The sequence below is a fragment of the Psammomys obesus genome, unplaced genomic scaffold, assembly GCF_907164565.1.
Source record: "Psammomys obesus unplaced genomic scaffold, mPsaObe1.curated_primary_1811, whole genome shotgun sequence".
NCBI lineage: Eukaryota > Metazoa > Chordata > Mammalia > Rodentia > Muridae > Psammomys > Psammomys obesus.
Window position 1 is genome coordinate 5,101,359 of NW_026591598.1, and position 18,645 is coordinate 5,120,003.

Here is an 18,645-nt window from a genome sequence, read left to right on the forward strand (position 1 = left end):
CTTCCTTCCTTCCTTCCTTCCTTCCTTCCTTCCTTCCTTCCTTCCTTCCTTCCTTCTTTCTTTCGTAAATTTTTCTTATCTTTTTAAACTTTTATTAATTACATTTTATTCACTTTGTATCCCCCCTCCTAGTCCCATCTTTTCTCCCCCTTCTTCACACATGCCCCTCCCCAAGTCCACTGATAGGGGAGGTCCCCCTCTCCTTCCTTCTGATCTTAGTCTATCAGATCTCATCAGGAGTGGCTGCATTATCATCTTCTGTGGCCTAGTAAAGCTGTTCCCCCCTCAGGGGGAGGTGATCAAAGAGCAGGCCAATCAGTTTATGTCAGAGGCAGTCCCTCTTCCCATTACTGTGGAACCCACTTGGACACTGAACTGCCATGGGCTACATCTGTGCAGGGGTTCTAGGTTATCTCCATGCCTGGTACTTGGTTGGAGTATGAGTCTCTGGAAAGACCCCTATGTTCAAATTTTCTGGTTCTGTTGCTCTCCTTGTGGGGTTCCTGTCCTTTCAAGATCTTACTATTTCCCACTTCTTTTATAAGATTCCATCACTCTGCCCAACAGTTGACCATAAGTCTCAGCATCTGCTTTGATAGTCTGCAGGGCAGAGTCTTTCAGAGGCCCTCTGTGGCAGGTTCCCAACTTGTTTCCTGTTTTCTTCTTCTTCTGATGTCCATCCTCTTTGCCTTTCCGGGTGGGGATTGAGCATTTTAGTCAGGGTCCTCCCTGTTGATTAGTTTCTTTAGATGTAAATTTTTCTTATCTTTAAAATAGGAAAACACTTGGACAGTCTAGGATGCAGTTCAGAAGTCGTCCAATCATACGGAGTGGGAGAAGTGGCTTAGCAGTTAGGAGTATCTATTTTGGGTGGCTCATGACCACCTAGAACTCCAGCTCCAGGGCTCCCATAAGCACCCACAACATACATTCACTTATGCACACACACACACACACACACACACACACACACACACGAAGTCATTGTGTAGATGAGGCCACTCTACCCCTGTATGCTCATTTTGCTGTGTCCCTCTCTTCGTGTTACAAGCCCACTAGATAGCATTCACAAAATACTGCCCACTGGTCATCCTCAGAACATCTGTGGCCATGAAAGCGTACCTGAAAGATGACACAGAATGCGTATCTTTTTTCCAGGTGTCCACATTTCTAAAGGACAAAGTTCAGAATTCTAACGGTCGCTTTGTGCTGCCAGTGTCTGGGCCTGTCCCCTGGGGAACTGAAGTTCCTGGAGTGATCAGGTAAATCCTCTGTGGCGGGCGACTGGCCAGCAGTGTTTGAGGGGCCAGCAGCACAGAGAGTGCAAACCCCATAGACTGCAGCACTGCCGAGCCCCTTGGCTCAACTTATCTGTCCCTTCTTCAGTAAAGCTCAGCTATACAGAGGTCAAAGATCTAATCCCAGCTTGACTGCTTCAAGGGAGGATCCCGAGGAAAGCCACCTCTTCCTAGGCTCATCTCCTCATCCGTTAAGTGACTGCAGTGAGAATAAATGGCCGCGCTCTGAAGTGCTTACACAGCTCCTGTCACTCTGCCAACTGAAACCATTGTCTTAATCTTTTCTTTGGTTGGCTTTAGGGGCACTGGGGATGGAACCCATGGTCTGGTGTGCTAAGCAAGTGTGCTGAGCTACGCCTCCAACTTCAGAGACTTTCTCTCAAAAGAGGGATTAGACTCCATTTTGTCCTGCTGTGTGCAAATGATGAGTTGGCCTCTGAGACTGCCCAAGCTCAGAGAACTCCCCGTCATGACAGCTTTTTATTTCAGAATGTTCAATGACAAAGGCGAAGAAGTGGAGAAGATAGAATTCAAGCATGGTGGAAACTACATCCCTGCACACAAGGAAGGCTCTTTTGAACTTTATGGAGACCGAGTCTTGAAACTGGGAACAAACATGTAAGCAAATTCCCCCTCTGAATGAACTTGAGTAGACAGAGGTTGCTTAAAAAAAAAAAATAAAAGACTTCTGCTCTGAAAAATCCCCACTGACTAGACTGAGGCAGTGGCTCAGCTAACAGGGTGCTTGCCTAGCATGCATGAAGCCCTGCATTCCATCCCCAGCACCACGTACAGTGGCATAAGGGTGCAAGCCTCTAGTCCCAGCATTTGGGATATGGAGTCAGGAGGCAAGAAAGTTCAAGGTTAGCCCAGGTGAGTTCACAGTGAGTTTGAGGCTAGCCTGGAATACATGGGAACCGTGTATGGGGAAAAAAAATAAGCAAACCAAACCCATCGATCACTGGAGCCATTTTCCCCAAATATAACTCACGCAGAGTGCTGGCATTTAGGTGCCAAGGATCCCTAGCAACACCTCCATAGGCAAAAAGAGTCATAATCTTAAGTAGCCGTGGAGAAGCAGCCAGCATCTCTGCTGTGGAGGGCCGCACCGCCTCCCCGCAATGCTGTGTCCCAGTACAATTCTCTCTGGGGCCTTTTCTTGGGGAAAAAAGTAAACTCTGAGCGTTTCAGGGCTCAGTTTTGTTCTACACTCACCACACCTTTCTGGATGCCATTTAACATCTCAGAATAAACACAGATGTGTTCACCAGTTAGAAGGAAGTCAGTGGTGCTGGAGAGATGGCGCAGCTGTTAAGAGCACTGTCTACTCTTCCTAGACGTCCTGAGTTCAATTCCCAGCAACCACATGGTAGCTCACAACCACGTATACTGGGATCTGATGCCCTCTTTTGGCATGCAGGTGAACGTGCAGATAGAGCACTCATACACATAAAAAATAAATAAATCTTTTCTTAAAAACACTTGATATTAAAAAAAAAAAAAAAGAAAGAAAGACAGAAGTCCGTGATGCAGGCTGGATAACAGCAGGTTTTCTGTTGACACCAGGTACAGTGTGAATCGTCCTGTGGAAACCCACATGTCTGCAACGTCAAAGGGCTTAGCCTCAATGCAGGTGAGTGTCTGCTCCCCACTTGTTCCTCTTGCTTCCTTCTGCACACAGAAATCAATATGGGGAGGCAGGAAGGGGGGTGAGGGAGGACTGGCCTTCAGAGCCAGTCAACTTTCCCTCACTGCTTGCAATCCCCCCCTTCGGCCTAACATGGACACAGGTTTTTGATTGCCGCCTTGCCCAGAGCCTTCCATTGATCTGACTAGTTAGGTAGTCTTTGGATTGGCTCGCCACCTTCGTTAAATAGGAGCCACATACCAGGACGTGGCAGATAGCTTGTACCAGAGCCATGAGGCCTGTGGCTGCTGCCTCCAACACGTGTGCAGATGTGGATATCAAATCATCCCTTTTCAGTGCTTCCTGGTTGTAAGAACATTATAGCCACCTTCAAAATGAGGTCTTCATCCCTCTGAGCTCCATGTTCACAAATCTTCACCAACCAGCCGCATACTAGCTACGGGACAAATCATGGACTGTTCGGTTATTAAGTGCTAATGGAACTGTGTCCATGCTTGGGTACCAGGACAGAAGCTTGGTATAGACGGTCCCACCCTGAAGGGGCTTTTGGTTCCCTGGGAAGGACAATGGCAGACACAGACAGCAACAAGAAAGAAGGAGCATGTTGACAGTCTATGCCAGAAGACCTTGTGTTCTGTCCTTCTGGGTGGGGGCAGGGGGACAAGGCATCGCAAAGGCTTTCATAGGAGGTGGCAGGGAAACAGGGCTCCAGAGTGGGCAAGACACCAAAGAGCGGAGGAGGAGGAGTGGGTGGCAGGACAAGCAGAGACAGGGAAACATGTCTTGTTTGGAGGCGGCTAGTCTCCACATGGCTTGAACATAGCACAGCAGAGCCAGATGGCAGAGGCTGTATTGGACACTGGGGCCTAATTTAAAAAGCTCTTAGCTCCTTTTTAGAGTCTTTGTTTGTTTGATTTTGGTTTTCATTTTTTGGGGGGTTTTTTTTGAGATTTTTTTTGGGGGGAAGGGAGCATTCAAGGTAGGGTTTCTATATGTATCCCTGGCTGTCCTGGAATTCCTCTGAAGACCAGGCTGGCAGGCACCATTTTGTTCTTTATACAAGAGGTAGAGGGCTTTGTTTCAAGCAAGATAGAAATTAGAGTGTGTTTTTAGTAACTGATGGTAGTGATTACATAGAGCCCAGAGCCATGTAGGAAAAGTCTGGAAAAGGTGGTGAGAGAGAGGAATGGCCTAGAGTCTGTGCTCCTGGATGTCACCACCAGAGGGCAGTATGGGAGTTCCTCCGGAATGGTACCCCTGCCCTGCAGACTTGACAGGAGCCACTTGGCCTAGGGAACTGGTCTAACTGAAGAGGAAGCAGGGCCCTGAAGTGTGGCTCCCTGGGGCATTCCACTCAGCTTCAAAGTTGAAAGTCTGCCTTTTGCGTCTTTGCTAAAGCCCCTCTGCTGCTGACTGAATTATTCTTCTGGCTAAACTTGCTTTCTGTGCATTAGCTGAGCTCAGAAATCATTTAAACTGTTACTGTTTTTGCCTTGTATAATCCCTCCCTGCATCTCTGGGATTGTGGCAGGAAATGTGCTCTCCCTGTGTGGCTGCAAATCACACAGCTGTTTCTACAGGAAAACATTGCTCCAAACCCTCTGGCCAAAGAAGAGCTGAATTTCTTGGCCAGGCTAATGGGAGGGATGGAGATCAAGAAACCGAGTGGCCCTGAACCAGGATTCCGGTTGAATCTGTTTATGACCGATGAAGAGGAGGAGTATGTTTGAAACCTGTTTTTCCTTCTTTCCTTCCTTCCTTTCTTCATTCCTTCCTTCTTTCCTTGCTTCCTTCCTTCCTTTCTTCATTCCTTCCTTCTTTCCTTGCTTCCTTCCTTCCTTTCTTTCCTTCTTTTTTGAGAGGGTCTCATATCACCAAGATGGCCTCAAATTCACTATGTAGCCTTGAACTCCTGATCCTCCTGCCTCTGCCTCCCAAGTGCTGGAATTGCAGGTGTGTGCCATCACACTCCATTTATATGGGATCAAACTTGGGGCTTTTGCCCATGCTGGATCTAGTACTGTACAAACTGAGATAGTCCTCCAGCCCTAAACTTATTCTTTAAAGATATATATAGTACATTTCTTTTCCCCAAGGCTTAGATCAAGTGTAAATACATATATAAACCACAGACATGACAGCTGCAGACCAACACACATAAACACATATGTAAGAACCACAAGTGAAATACCAACAATCATTGCTGTCCTGATTAAAGACTCCCTGAGGATTAAGCAGATGTCGCTCCCTGAAATCATTCCTCCAAAAGCTCTAAAGTTTTACTAAGCACAAAGATACACAAGAAGTGTTAGGAGGAGCTAGGCTCCTCCTAACTCAGGGAGGCAGAGGCAGGCAGATATCTGTGAGTTCGAGGCCAGTATGGTCTACAAAGTGAGTCCAGGACAGCCAGGGCTACACAGAGAAACCCTGTCTCAAAAAACTGAAAAAGAAAAAGAAAGATAGAAAGAAAGAAAGAGAGAGAGAGAGAGAGAAAGAAAGAAAGAAAGAAAGAAAGAAAGAAAGAAAGAAAGAGAAAAAGAAAGAAAGAAAAGTTAGGAGATGACCAGACTGAGCCTGTGAGATGGCTCAGCAATTAAGGGTCACAAGCCCGGGACCTGAGTTCCAGCCCCAGGTCCCACATGGTAGGAGAGAGCTGATGCCCATGAGTTGTCCTCTGACTACCTACTTGCTTGCCATGGCACATGAACACACACAAATGTGGAGTACCGGACCCTGAGCTGTCCTCAGGCTCCCAGCCCTGTAGGAGAATGCAGAACATATTTCAGCTACGAGGTCACCAATGCCTTAAGTGACAGACAGCTGATTTGCACTGTGGACTGATGGGGCTAGGATGACCTGAGCCTCAGAACTTGCTGAGCAGAGAGAGGGAAAATGTTCTGAAATACAGGAATGGGGGTGGGGGAGAATTGGGGTGGAAAGGCGAGGGGAAATGACAGAAAATGAAGCAGAGAAAACAGGTTACCATGTTCTCGTGAGATGGTTCACAATGCTGGGAAGGGGAACACTACACTAACCATGGGTCCATTTCTTCCTGCCTCATCCAGATACGCAGCACAGTCCAGGCCAGAAGATTTATCTTACAAAGTCATCAACATCCAGGCTACACAGGTATGCGAGCGCCTCACAGGGTCCAGACCTGTCCTCCTCCTCATCTTGTAAAAAGTTTGCTCTCCAGGCATGGAGATGGCTCAGTGCTTAAGAGCACTGGCTGCTCTTGCAGGACTCCCGTCCAATTCCCAGCACCTATATGGTAGCTCACAACCATCTGTAACTCCAGTTCCAAGGGAGCTGATGCCCTTCTCTGGCCTCCATGGGCACTAGGCATGCATATGACGCACAGACATACATGAAGACAAAACACTCATACACAGAAAAATAAAGGTAAAATAGATCTTGTAAACACTTGATTGCCAAAGATCCCCTATTCTCCTTTTCCCTAATCTGGCAAAGAGCTGAGCTCTTTGGTAGCATGAAAATGTAAAATGACTTCCTGCCCCAGATAGGAGCCTTGAAGACATGTCCTCTCCTTCCCTCTGCCCTCCCCTCTTCCACAGGACCAGCAACGTAACGAGGAGTTGGCCCGAATCATGGGGGAATTTGAGATCACGGAGCAGCCAGAGCAAAGCGCAAGCAAAGGAGATGATCTGCTTGCCATGATGGACAGGTTATAGAAGTACAAATGGCACTCCTCCCCCTCCTCAAGAGACTGCCTGATGACCACCCTGGGGATAGAAGGCTGGGCACCCAATGTGTGCCTGCTGGATTCTCCAACTGAGGCCTGAACTTCTGGTCTATTTTTATGTCAGAACAAACTGTGAAGATCTTTCAGCATCCATATGTGTATTTTCAGCAAAATATATCCTGGCTCTTAACCCAGACCTTCCCCATTATAATGAATTCACTGATGTTCATGCAAGCCTCCAGGTCAGAGGCTGAGCCCAAGCCCATAAGGGAGCATCGCCATTAATTACCACTGTGGCTTTACCAAGGCTGCTTTTTTGCGTCTCACAAGTGCCTGTAAGGACAAAAGAGAAACGCCTGAAATCCCTGCACTGAAGCAGAAGGGTAGGAAGTCCCAGGCCATTCTGGCTGCATAACATGACGTGTCTCAAAAAAACAAAAAAAACCTGGTGACCAAAATTTGATTCCTAGGAAAATACATGTCAAAAACCTAATGTGGGGACTGGAGAGATAGCTCAGCAGTCAAGAGCACTGGCTGTTCTTCCAGAGGTCTGAGTTCAATTCCCAGCAACCACATGGTGGCTCACAACCATCTATAATGGGTTCTTTTGTTGTTGTTTTGTTTTTTTGTTGTTATTGTTTGTTTTCTGTGGTTTTTTGACACAGGGTTTTTCTATGTAGCCCTGGCTGTCCTGGGACTCCATTTGTAGACCGGGCTGGCCTCAAACTCAGAAATCTGCCTGCCTCTGCCTCCCAAATGCTGGGACTAAGGTGTGTGACACCGCTGCCTGGCTGTAATGGTGCTGATGCCCTCTTCTGGCATTCAGGCATGCATGTAGTGCATTCATACATAAGATACATTAATCAGTTAGTGTTTAAGAAGCTGATGTGCTACCACACATCTGTAATCCCAGCACTTCTACGGCAGGATAGGAAGTGGAGACAGGAGGATGGTCTCGAGGCCTGTGGGCCAGGTCACCTGGGACCTCCACATGCATGCCATGGTATGCATCATACACAGACACACATACACACAGCTACTCTAAAATAAATGGCTGGCCTTGGTGGCACATACCTGTAATCCCAGCACTTAACAGGTGGAAGGAAGAGGATCAGGAGTTCAAGACCAGCCCCAGCAACATAGGTTTGAGACCAGCCTAGACTTAAAAAAAAAAAAAAAAAAAAGACAAGACAAGAGAGAAAAGAAACCCAGGGATGGGGAAATGGCATAGTGGGTGATGTACAACAGAAGAATGAGGCCCTGAGTTCAGACCCCAGAACCCACATGAAGCCAGATACTATGGCATGTGTCTGTACTCTCAGCACCCTACAGGTGGATTTGAAGCAGAGGTAGGAGAGCCCCTAGAAGCTGGCCAGGCAGTTGCAGCAAGTCACACAGCAAGAACCAACACTTGAAGCTGCCCCCAGACTCCCGCACGTGCGCCATGGCACACCTGTATCTGCACTTTACACACACGCACACACACACAAAGAGTTAAAGATTAAATGTCATTTTTTTTAAAAAAGTGTTCTGTTCAGCTTGTCTTGCAGGTAAGTCTGAGATCAGAGAAAAGAGCAGTTATCTCATGTTATCTCAGTGTATACCTAATTTTATGTGAACTTGACACAAGCTAGAGTCACTGAAGAGACCGGAGCGGAGCCTCAGTTGAGAAAATGTCTCCATGAGATCAACCTGTAGGCAAGGCTGTAGGCCATATTCTTAATTAGTGATCGATGGGGGAGGGCCCAGCCCACGGTGGGTGGTGCCATCCATGGGCTGGTGGCCCTGGATTCCATAAGCAAGCAGGCTAAGCAAGCCATGAGGAGCAAGCCAGTAAGCAGCACCCTTCCATGGCCTCTGCATCAGCTCAGGTCTCCAGGTTCTTCTTGCCCTTTTTGAGTTTCTGACTTGATAATAAACAATGATGTGGAAGAGTAAGCCAAATAAACCCTTTCCTCCCCAGCTTGCTTCAGTCATGATGTCTCATCGCAGCAATAGAAACCCTAAGACAGTCTGTCATGGCTCACTTAGAAGGCCCCCTCCCCCCACCTCCCACCCCCTGCACATGAGGAGCTGTCACCTCTGAGAGGCAGCATAAGCCAGACAAGGGCAAGACAGGCTTTGCTAGGCCCTGCTAGGCCCAGGGAGGACACCTGGGGGTCAGATGCTTGCTCTTTCCATGCATTTACTCTTTCCCTGAATCTACCTTTATCTCCAAAGATATCAGCTTAATAATGTGCCGTGACATCTGTCTCCTCTACATAACCATTAAGCACCAGGCAGAGCCTTAGGCTGGCTGTGTGTGGTGTGCCTCCCCCAGGGCCTCATGTGAACTGCCTCAGGTCAGGGCTCCCTGAGAATGGAGCCCTGTCCCACGTGCTCCCTCCTGGGACCAGTGACCCTGCGTTCCCTCAGGGCCAGCCAACTGTCAGAGGTCAGAATCCATTCCTATAAGAGAAATACCTGAATGGCAGGGAAACACAGTTGAGCAGGCCACTGTGTGAGATGGGGTCAATTTGAAGAGCCACTGAGTCCACACCCCATGGGAAGTGTGGTGATACAGTGATGGAACGCAAGATCTGGGAACCTGCCCTTTGGCTGGCCCAAGGCATTGAGCTTCAACTCTGAAAGATTAGCCACCAGATGAAATTGTTATCTCTCACCCAGTAAAGACACCCTCCCCAGGTAGCACATACCTGTGATCCCAGCACCCGGGAAGGCAGAGGCATTCAGATCTCTGAGTTTGAGACCAGCCTGCTCTCCAAATCCGGTTCAGGACAGCCAGGGCTGTTACACAGAGAACTCTGGGTGTGGTGGCACATACCTTTAATCCCAGCAGCAGAGTCAGGTGGATCTCTGTGAATTGGAGGCCAGCCTGGTCTACAAATCCAGTCCAGGACAGCCAAGGCTACACAGAGAAACCCTGTCTCAAAAAAAAACAAAAAAAGAAAGAACAAGAATGGACATTGGCTGGTGAGCTGAATAAGATAACTGCTCATCGGCAGGAAATGTTTGTTTTTATTTTCCATTTAGTATTTATTAGCACGTGCAATGCATGTGGAGAACAGTGGACAACTGTCAGGGTCTATTCTCTTACTCCACAGTGGGTCCCATGGGGTCAAACTCAGATCATCAGGCTTAGAAGTACTCAATCCACTGAGCTACAGTCACTGGCCTCTTTTTTTAATGTCTTAGTTTACAATCCTGAGGGTTCTGGAGTTGTTTGGTTGTTGGTTTTGTTTCTTGTTTTGCTTTTTGCTTTTTTTGAGACAGGGTCTCACTATGTAGCTCTGACTGCCCTGGTACTTTTGACTGTCCTGTGACCAGGCTGGCCTGGAACTCACAGTGATCCTCCTGCCTCTGCCTCCCAAGTACTTGGGAATAAATGTGTTTGCTACTGAGTACAGCTACATTTAAAGTACTCTGTTGGGCCCTTTATGCATTTATGGTTATTCTGAGCCACATGCATCCACGGGCTGCAGGTTAGGTCCACCAGTTTCTGTTATAGAAGATGATTCTTAGATTGCCCGCTGCAAATATACTACATGCATTCTGTTTAGCCTCCAGCCAATCTGGCCCACAGCTGGGGACTGACTGGGCAAAGGTGAAGGGAAGGTTCTGCAACTCTCCACACTGTCACACACATAGACTTCACTGTCATCTGGGACAGGATCTAGGAGACAGGCCACAAGCTGCCCAGAAGTCACGGCCTCTTCCCTCCACCTGTTCTGCAGAGATGCTGACAGCCTGAAACATATCTGCCCTCTCAGTAAATAAACAAGAGATACACATCTCTGCTGATGAAGTAATCCTTGAGTTTCATGCTCCTAGACCTGCACAAATATTGAGAAAAGCAAGTTTATTTGCATGGTGGTTAAAGCATGGGAGTCAGGAAGGGAATAAGAAAAACAAAATAGGAGCTGGTGTGTGACTCAGTGGTACAGCAGTGTGTGAATCCTCAGGCTCCATTCCTAGCACGGGGTGGGGGGGAACTCTAAATAAAATTTTGACTAAGTAATATACAAGTCTCCATTTAAAATCAGACCAAAGGGTTTGCAATATAGGTCAGCAGGTAAAGGGCTTCACACACACACACACACACACACACACACACACACACACACACACACACACACACAGACTTGAGTTCAAGCTACAGAATGCATGTAAAAGTAGGAGAGAATCCACTCCTCAAACTTGTCCTCTACCTTGTACATGTGCCACTGTGTCATGTGCATGCACACATCAGGCACTCTCACAGAATGAATAAATGAATGAGTGAATGAATAAATACCAAAGAGGCACAAGGGCCCCATGCCCAGCACTGTTGGAATTGCAGCACGGTGCTCTGGTCCCATCTCTGCCCCAAAGTTTCTGTTGTCTTGGGCCAGTTACCACATCAAGAAAGCATCAATACTCTTGACTGTAAGAAAGAAGCAGACGTTCTAGTGCCCTCTTCTGCGTGCAGCTGTACATGCAGATAGAACATTGTATACATAATTAATCTTAAAAATAAAAATAATTAAAAAAAAAAAAGCCAGGTGCTGTGGCATAATCCCAGCACTCTGGAAGGCAGAGGCAGGTGGATCTCTGTGAGTTCCAGGCCAGCCTAGTCTACAAAGCAAGTCCAGGACAGCCAAGGCTACACAGAGAAACCCTGTCTTGAAAAACAAAACAGAAAAAGAAAACCTATTTTTGGTAATGTTTGTCACCTAGTGACATCTAAGTACCAGTAGGACATGAAAATATAACACAGAGATATCTGGAAAAAGGACATCTGTAGAGCAGTCTGGGCTGAGTGCTAGCTAGGCATGGGGCTCAGAATGGCAGAGAAGGCTGTACAGAGGCAGGCACTGTGCCCAGGGAAACCTGATGAAGTCCTGTCACCAAAGCTTATTTAGCTTAGCAGCTTACTCCCAGTTTTACTGCAGATAACACTCTGACCTAGATTCTAATGGGAATAGTTGTCTACGTTGGTCTTTTCTTTTTTTTTTTTTTTTTAAACTAGAACTTGGAAGCCATTCAAACTGGTTGAAATCACCAGTCCTTCCCCTGGGCCCATGCAAGTGTCCAGTGGGTGATCTTTGGATTAAGAGCAAACGCCACACTTACAACAGGAAACCTCTGGAGTTTTCTCTGTGAAGATCCATGGGGTTTGCTCACCCCTGTGCAGAACACAAACCATTTCACTTCTTTTTTTTCTCTCAGTTGCTTCCCCTATAGGTCAAGCCATTGTACCCGGGGAAGGGAAGATGGGGTGGGCGGGGGCAGCATCTGTCTCATATTTGGGTGCCCCATAAATAGCCTCCCCCTCCCCAATTCATCATTTTGGTGACTTGCATAACACACAGTGAGCAAAGCAGGCCTTGCTCTGTAACAACCACCATGATAAAATAGAGTAGGGCAAGGGCTAGCACCTTGCACTGTGTGTGCACTTAACCCCAGTATTTGGGAGCAGAAGCCAGAACATCAGGTTTAAGGTCTTCCAGGACATAGCGAATTCAAGGCAGAATGGGCTGCTGGAGACACAGTGGCAAAACGAAACAAAAAATAAAATCACATTTTAAAAATAGTTATTTTGAGGCTGGGCACAGTGGTGCACGCCTGTAATCCCGGCACTCAAGCAGGCAGAGGCAGGCAGATCTCTGTGAGTTTGAGGCCAGCCTGGTCTACAAAGCAAGTCCAGGACAGCCAAGGCTACACAGAAAAACTGTCTCGAAAAACAAAAATTGGTTATTTTCCAGCCAAGTGTGGTGGCGCACACCTGTATCCCCAGCACTTGGGAGGCAGATCTCTGTGAGTTTGAGGCCAGCCTGGTCTACAGAACAAGTTCCAGGACAGCCAGGACTATTGAAACCCCGTCTCAAACCCCACCCTTCTACAAAATGAAAGAGCACCTAATGCTCTTGCAGAGCTGGGTTCCCAGTACTCACATCCAGCAAGTAGTTCACAACAGGCTCACAACAACTATAACTCTAGTTTCAGGGGATCAGACAGCCCCTTCTGGCCCATGGCCAACATATATATACTCTCGCTCTCTCTCACACACACACACATACTTTTTAAATAGAGATGGTATTTTAGGAGCTGGACAGATGTCTCAGCTGTTAAGAGCACATACTGCCCTTTCAGAGGACCTGAGTTCAGTTACCGAGCACCATGCCACCAATACCTGAGTTCCAGGGAACTGATGCCTTCTTCTGACCTCTGAGGGCAACCATTTCTCTGTCACACAGCAGCATATCTTTACACAGACACACACAAACAGTTGAGTTAAATCTTGCTAGATTGTTTTTTTGTTTTTTTTTTTTTTTTTTTCTGAGACAGGGTTTCTCTGTGTAGCTCTGGCTGACCTGGAACTCGCTTTGTAGACCAGGCTGGCTTCAAACACACAAAGATTTTGCCTGTCTCTGCCTCCCGAGTGCTGGAATTAAAGGTGTGCACCACCACACCCGGCTCTCGATTTTAATTGTTAATTACAGGCAGTGAAGAGCTGGGAACCAAGCCGGGCATGGCAATAGTATGAGCTTTTAATTGCTGAAGTTTAGCAGTTAAACCATCTCTCCATAGCCCCATGTCTTCCTCTTTGAGACAAGGTTTCTCTACATAGTCCTGGCTATCCTGGAACTCTGTGTAGACCAGGCTGGCCTCAAACTCACAGAGATCCACCTGCCTCTGCCTCCGAAGTTACTGGAGTTAAGGTGACCCACCCACGTCCGTCAGGCCACATTCCCGCAATCTGAACCAGGTGAAGAAGGTTTATCCTGTATCCTGTTTTTTTTCGGATTATTATTATTTTCAGATGTTCTCTCCCACGCAGCGCTATCACCTCAGCAGGCCATGAGGGGACACAGCTCCAAGCCTACAGCCCACAAAGGTGGGAAACCAGACTGGCGGGAGAGGGAGGGGCCGGTGTTGGGCGTGCGGCGCGCAGCCTCCTGGGACTTGTGGTTCGCGGCCTGCGGAGCGCATGCTCTGAGTGCCGGGGCTCCCGCGGTTGCCATGGCTTCTCTGAACCGCGGTGGGTGGCGCCCCTAGACCAGGCCGGGTTTTGGCGGCGTAGTGCGCGGAAGGCGGAAGGCATCACGCGGTGGGTAGAGAGGTCGAGTGAGGGGCTCAGGGCGCGCTGGGACTCGAGCGGCCTCTTTCCCGGGCTCACAGGCTGCAAACTCCTTTTCCCACCCTTAACGCGCGGTGAGGAGTGGGAGTCACTCGCCACCCGGGTTTTCCGGATGGGACTAACAAGCTTGGCCGCTAGTGGTAAGCCCCAGGCCTGCAGTCCTGGAAGTGGCAGAGCCGAAGCTACTAAAGTCTGGGCCTGCCTGGAGATCTCCAAGACTTGCCCCGTTGGATTTTGTTTGTTTTAAGGCAGAGTGTCCTTCTGTAGACCAGACTGGTCTGGAACTCGGAGAGCCGCCTGCTTCTTTCTCCTGAATGCTGGGATTAAAAGCTTGCGTCTTGGCTAGGTTTTGTTGGGTTTGTTGAAACAGTGTCACACCCTATAGCCCAGGTTGATCTGGAGCCCACGAGGTTATTCAGGACGGCCTGGAACTCGAGACGCTCCTACTGCTTCAGCTTTTAGAGTGATGGTATTACAAGTGTGCGCCACCATGGTTGGCTAGGTTACGTAGAAACAAGTACCTGGCAAAAGGACATACATGAATTACAATTTACAGCAGTGGTTCTCAAGCTCATTGGCACATTAGAATTATCTGGGAAGCTTTTTAAAAAAAATAGTATAGTGGTGCACGCCTTTAATCCCGGCACTTGAGAGGCAGAAGCAGGTGGATCTCGTTGAGTTCGAGGCTAGCCTGGTCTACATAGAGTTCCAGGACAGCCAGCACTATGTAAAGAGACCCTCTCTCAGAATAATGAGATATAATAATAATAATCCTTTCAAAATAGGATACCTTGCAGGATGTGGTGGCCCACACCTTGAATCCCAGCAATTGTGAGGAAGAGAGGCCAGAGGATCTTTGTGAATTCCAGGCCAGACTGGTTTACCTACCATTACATATCAAGATCCAGGCTAGTCGGGGCTATATAGTGAGAACCTGTCGTTGAAAACAACAGCAAAAGCCTGGACCTCTCCTCCCCGGGTCTCTGGGATGTAGAGGCCAGGCAAAGTTTTCACTTTGGTGCACAGCGAGGCCTCTGGACCACTAGTGTGGAGTTTCAGGGCTTGGCAAAGGTCCGTTACATCCATCTGTGTGCTCCTGCCCACAGTGAGCAGCCAGCCAGCGTGGAGCCATGGCACTGAGCCACTCAGTGAAGGAGCGCACCATCTCGGAGAACAGCCTCATCATCCTGTTGCAGGGCCTCCAGGGCCAGATCACCACTGTGGACCTTCGAGACGAGAGCGTGGCCCGAGGACGCATTGACAACGTGGATGCTTTCATGAACATCCGCCTGGCCAACGTCACCTACACTGACCGCTGGGGGCATCGGGTTGAGCTGGATGACCTCTTTGTGACAGGTCGAAACGTCCGCTACGTCCATATCCCGGATGACGTGAACATCACTGCCACCATCAAGCAGCAGCTGGAGATCATCCACCGTGTGCGAAACTTTGGTGGTCAAGGTCGGAGAGAGTTTCCCTCCAAAAGGCCTTGAGGCCGTGTCCTCATTAAGGTTCCTTACCTCCAGTGTTCTGAGCCAGCACCCTGCCATCCTCTCCTCCCAGTGACCTGGTGTCTTGAAAGACACCTGTCACGGCTGCTTTTCAATGGGTTCCACTTTTCAGACACAATTGGGACCCAGAGTTTCTTCTATCTGTGGCCTTGGGGTAGGTGATAATCCCTCTTTTTGAGCCTTTGCATCTGGAATCTCCGTCTACTGACTGACCACATCTATCAAGGAGTAATCAACTCTGTCAGTGAGGATTATTGAGAATGAATCACTTCTAATTCCCCGTTTCTCTTGACACTTGTTTCTTTTCTCATAAAACCAAACTTGGATTCATACAAGGCTGTGCCTGGTGTGTGCTGAGCAGGCTTCTTCTGGCTCCTGTGGAGTTCAGAAGGCTGGAAAGCACAGGAGGCTTTACTTGGTCTAGAATGTGGCCCAGGCAGTAAGGCTTGAGCTTTCCCAGGTATCATGAAGGAAGCTAGTGGAAAGTAGCCTTTCTGTTGAGAGTTCTTGAGGCCCTTGAGTCTTACTGCTATTGACTGAAGCCGAGTGTCTGGATACCCTGGGCCCTTCCTGCAGCCTGGAGAGTTCAGCAAACAAAAACTCAGTCCCAGCCAGGCATCTCCGTTCACACATGTAATCCCAGCTTTCAGGAGGACCATCTTGGGCTAAGAGTGATGTCCTCTTTAAAAACCAAAACATACTGGTTGTAGTGAATACGGTAGGATTTTCTGAAGGAGTCGGAGGCAAGAGGGTCCTGAGTTTGAGGCCAGTCTGTTCTATATACTTTAGCCGGGTGGTGGTAGTGCACACCTTTGGGAGCACTACCAAAGCACTTGGGAGGCAGAGGCAAGAGGATTTCTGAGTTCAAGGCCCACTCGGACTGTAGAGTGAGTTCCAGGACAGCCAGGGCTACACAGAGAAGCGCAGTCTCGAAAAAAAAAAAAAAAAAAACAGCTCAAGAAGAAAGAAAATGGTCTGAGGAAATAAAACAGATGGACAGGGAGTGAAAACTGCTATGCAGAGATCTTGAGTTGGAAAAGCTTGTGGGGAATAGAAGTTCTATGTGTGTAAGAACTATGTGTGTGTGTGGGCAGGAAGAGATGAGTAAATGATCTCAGGCTGTGAGCTCTAAGGACTGATTACAGTTTCTCTTGAGAGGAGGCCTTGCTGGAGATTGACCGCAGGTCCTATGCTAAGCACAAAGTCTATCAGCTGAACTACATCCCAGGCCCCGGGTTCCAATTTCTGAGACCCTGCCTCCAGGAAAAAAAAAAAAAAAAGAGAGAATTTTTCTTTAAGTTACTCTACCTTCTGTTTTGCCCGTGTCAGAGCTTCAGAAACTTAAAGACTTTACCAGCCCCCTTAATTTCTTTGTTTGGACCCTAGGGTCTTTTCTTCCCTGGTAGGGAAGTCTCATTAGGGGGTTTTCTAATGAGCGTCCACTGAGATTCTGCGGTTGATACCAATCCTGAAATGTTGCTGCCCCCTGACCAGAAGACCCCGTCCATCAGTCACTCCTGACCCAAATGTTATTTTATTTTATTTTTTGAGACAAGGAATCACTGTGTAGCCCTGACTGTCCTGGAACATGAAGACCAGGCTAGCCTCAAACTCACAGAACTCCACCTGCCTTTGCCTCCCGAGTGCTGGGATTGAAGGCATGGGTCACCTCAAGCTCCTGGAATTTTTTTTTTTTTCATGTGTATGGGTGTTCTGCCTGCATACATGTCCAGGTACCATATCTATACCTGGTATCCTCAGATGTCAGAAGAAGACATTGGCTCCCCTATATCTGGATTAGGGATAGTTAACGCTCGCCATGTAGATGCTGGGAATTTAGTCTGGGTCCTGTGTAAGACCAAACAGTGCTGTACAATGCTGAGCTGTCTCTCCAGCACCAGACCTTTTCTTTTTTCTTCTCCCCTCCTCTCCCTCCCTCCCACTTCTCCTCCCTTTTTCTTTTCTTTTCAAGACAGTTCCTCTATGAAGCCCTGGGTTGGCTTGGAATTCATGTGGACCAGACTGGCCTCCAACTTCCTGCTTCTGCCTCTATCTCTGAAGTGCTGGGATTAAAGATAAGTTCCATCACAGCCAGCAGTGTTAGATTTTTGTTTCGTTTGTTAGTTTTTTGAGACACAGTCTCATGAACCCCAGCCTAGCCTTGAACTCATGATCTTCCTGCTTCCACCTCTCAAGTGCTGCTATTATAGGCATGCACCACTGCAGCCTGCTCAGACATCAGGCTCTTTTGCTTGCCTTAAGACCTCTCAGGCCCAGGAAGTTCTTGGATCTTAGATCAGTTAGGTCAAATGCAGCCAGAGCTCCAGAGCTATATCTCTCTGGAGGGTCTTGTTGCCTCACGGGGAAATGAGCTAGCTCTTGACTCCTGGCAGCTCCTGAGACCTAACTTTCACACACGTTTCAGGCTCCCACATCCACCTTTTCCATAGTTTGCTAAATTTGTTTCTACATAGACATTCTTTCCATTCCTTCTTGAACGCTGGGCTTTTGGAATTCAGAAACTAAAAATAGTCTCTGTGTTCTGTTGTGTCTTCTATTCCCCTGAGGTAACAAATGGAGAGTGACCTGTCTGTGAACAAGAGGGGTTCAGGAACAGCAAGGAAAAGATGAGGGTGTGTTTCAAGATGATGTTGGAGTCTAGATCACCGTGGCATTTGCTCAAGCTTTCACATCCACCCTTGTTGCAGCACCATCCAAACTGGGGGTCCCGTTGATGGCAGAACCTCCAAGAACTCTTGAATGCTCAAGCAGCATTAGTCATACCTGCCTCTCATTCCTGGAGAGGAGTTTGTGGTGGAGGGGATGCTGCTGTTTGTAGGAAGGGGTCCACCAAAGCTCAGAGGACTGGATATAGCTTACAAGTCGGCTCACGTTAGAGACACAAGGAACGTTGATATGGCCACTTCTCAGCATGGCTGGGACTTGATGAAACCAGTCCAGTGAGCTCTAGTCTGGCATCCCTGCTGAAGGGCCAGCAAGGGTGACACGATCCCTTGAAGTTCTCATTAATGTTCCAGAAAGACCCAGAGATACAGCACATTTGTGAAGAGTGACGAAAGCAGCTTAGATTCTGCCAGGGAGTAGAACTATACCACCATGCTAGCTAGCTAGTTCTGGTCACAAGTTTAATAATGGCTGTACTCTAAGGCTATAAGTAATTCAGCTGCGCATGGTAGCACATGCCTTTGGTCCTAGTGCTCAGAGGCTGCTGGATCTTCTTGAGTTCAAGGCCAGCCTGGTTTGCCTACACAGTGAGTTCTAGGTCAGGGATACATAGTAAGACCCCGTCTCAAGGTGGGGAGGGGACAACGAAAGGGATAAAATAACCTTTGGAGGAAAAAAAA

The 18,645-nt window shown here is 48.0% G+C and overlaps 2 protein-coding genes across 4 annotated transcripts in view; both read left to right on the forward strand.

Moving 5' to 3' along the window:
- The window catches only part of Oscp1 (organic solute carrier partner 1), a 31,205-nt gene extending 24,366 nt beyond the window's left edge, over positions 1 to 6,839 (forward strand). For both annotated transcript variants that reach the window (XM_055611092.1, XM_055611093.1), the window contains 6 exons: positions 1,159 to 1,262; positions 1,788 to 1,916; positions 2,865 to 2,931; positions 4,527 to 4,666; positions 6,012 to 6,075; positions 6,522 to 6,839. In XM_055611092.1, the coding sequence (XP_055467067.1) occupies positions 1,159 to 1,262; positions 1,788 to 1,916; positions 2,865 to 2,931; positions 4,527 to 4,666; positions 6,012 to 6,075; positions 6,522 to 6,638 (621 nt within the window). In that variant the 3' untranslated portion in view covers positions 6,639 to 6,839. The remainder of the gene's footprint in view (positions 1 to 1,158; positions 1,263 to 1,787; positions 1,917 to 2,864; positions 2,932 to 4,526; positions 4,667 to 6,011; positions 6,076 to 6,521) is intronic.
- A 6,778-nt stretch (positions 6,840 to 13,617) lies between these two features.
- On the forward strand, positions 13,618 to 17,370 carry Lsm10 (LSM10, U7 small nuclear RNA associated). 2 transcript variants are annotated; one of them, XM_055610749.1, is made up of 2 exons: positions 13,618 to 13,739; positions 14,876 to 17,370. In XM_055610749.1, exon 2 carries the CDS (start codon positions 14,900 to 14,902, stop codon positions 15,260 to 15,262), a length of 363 nt encoding a protein of 120 aa, XP_055466724.1. In that variant the 5' UTR covers positions 13,618 to 13,739; positions 14,876 to 14,899; the 3' UTR covers positions 15,263 to 17,370. The 2 variants fall into 2 exon arrangements, with proteins under 2 accessions (XP_055466724.1, XP_055466723.1); XM_055610748.1 differs by lacking the exon at positions 13,618 to 13,739 and adding an exon at positions 13,754 to 13,909.
- Positions 17,371 to 18,645: the final 1,275 nt, after the last annotated feature.

What these genes read in the sequence shown, in the direction of transcription:
- Lsm10 (XM_055610749.1), top strand. Translation starts at nt 14,900, where the DNA reads ATGGCACTGAGCCACTCAGTGAAGGAGCGCACCATCTCGGAGAACAGC.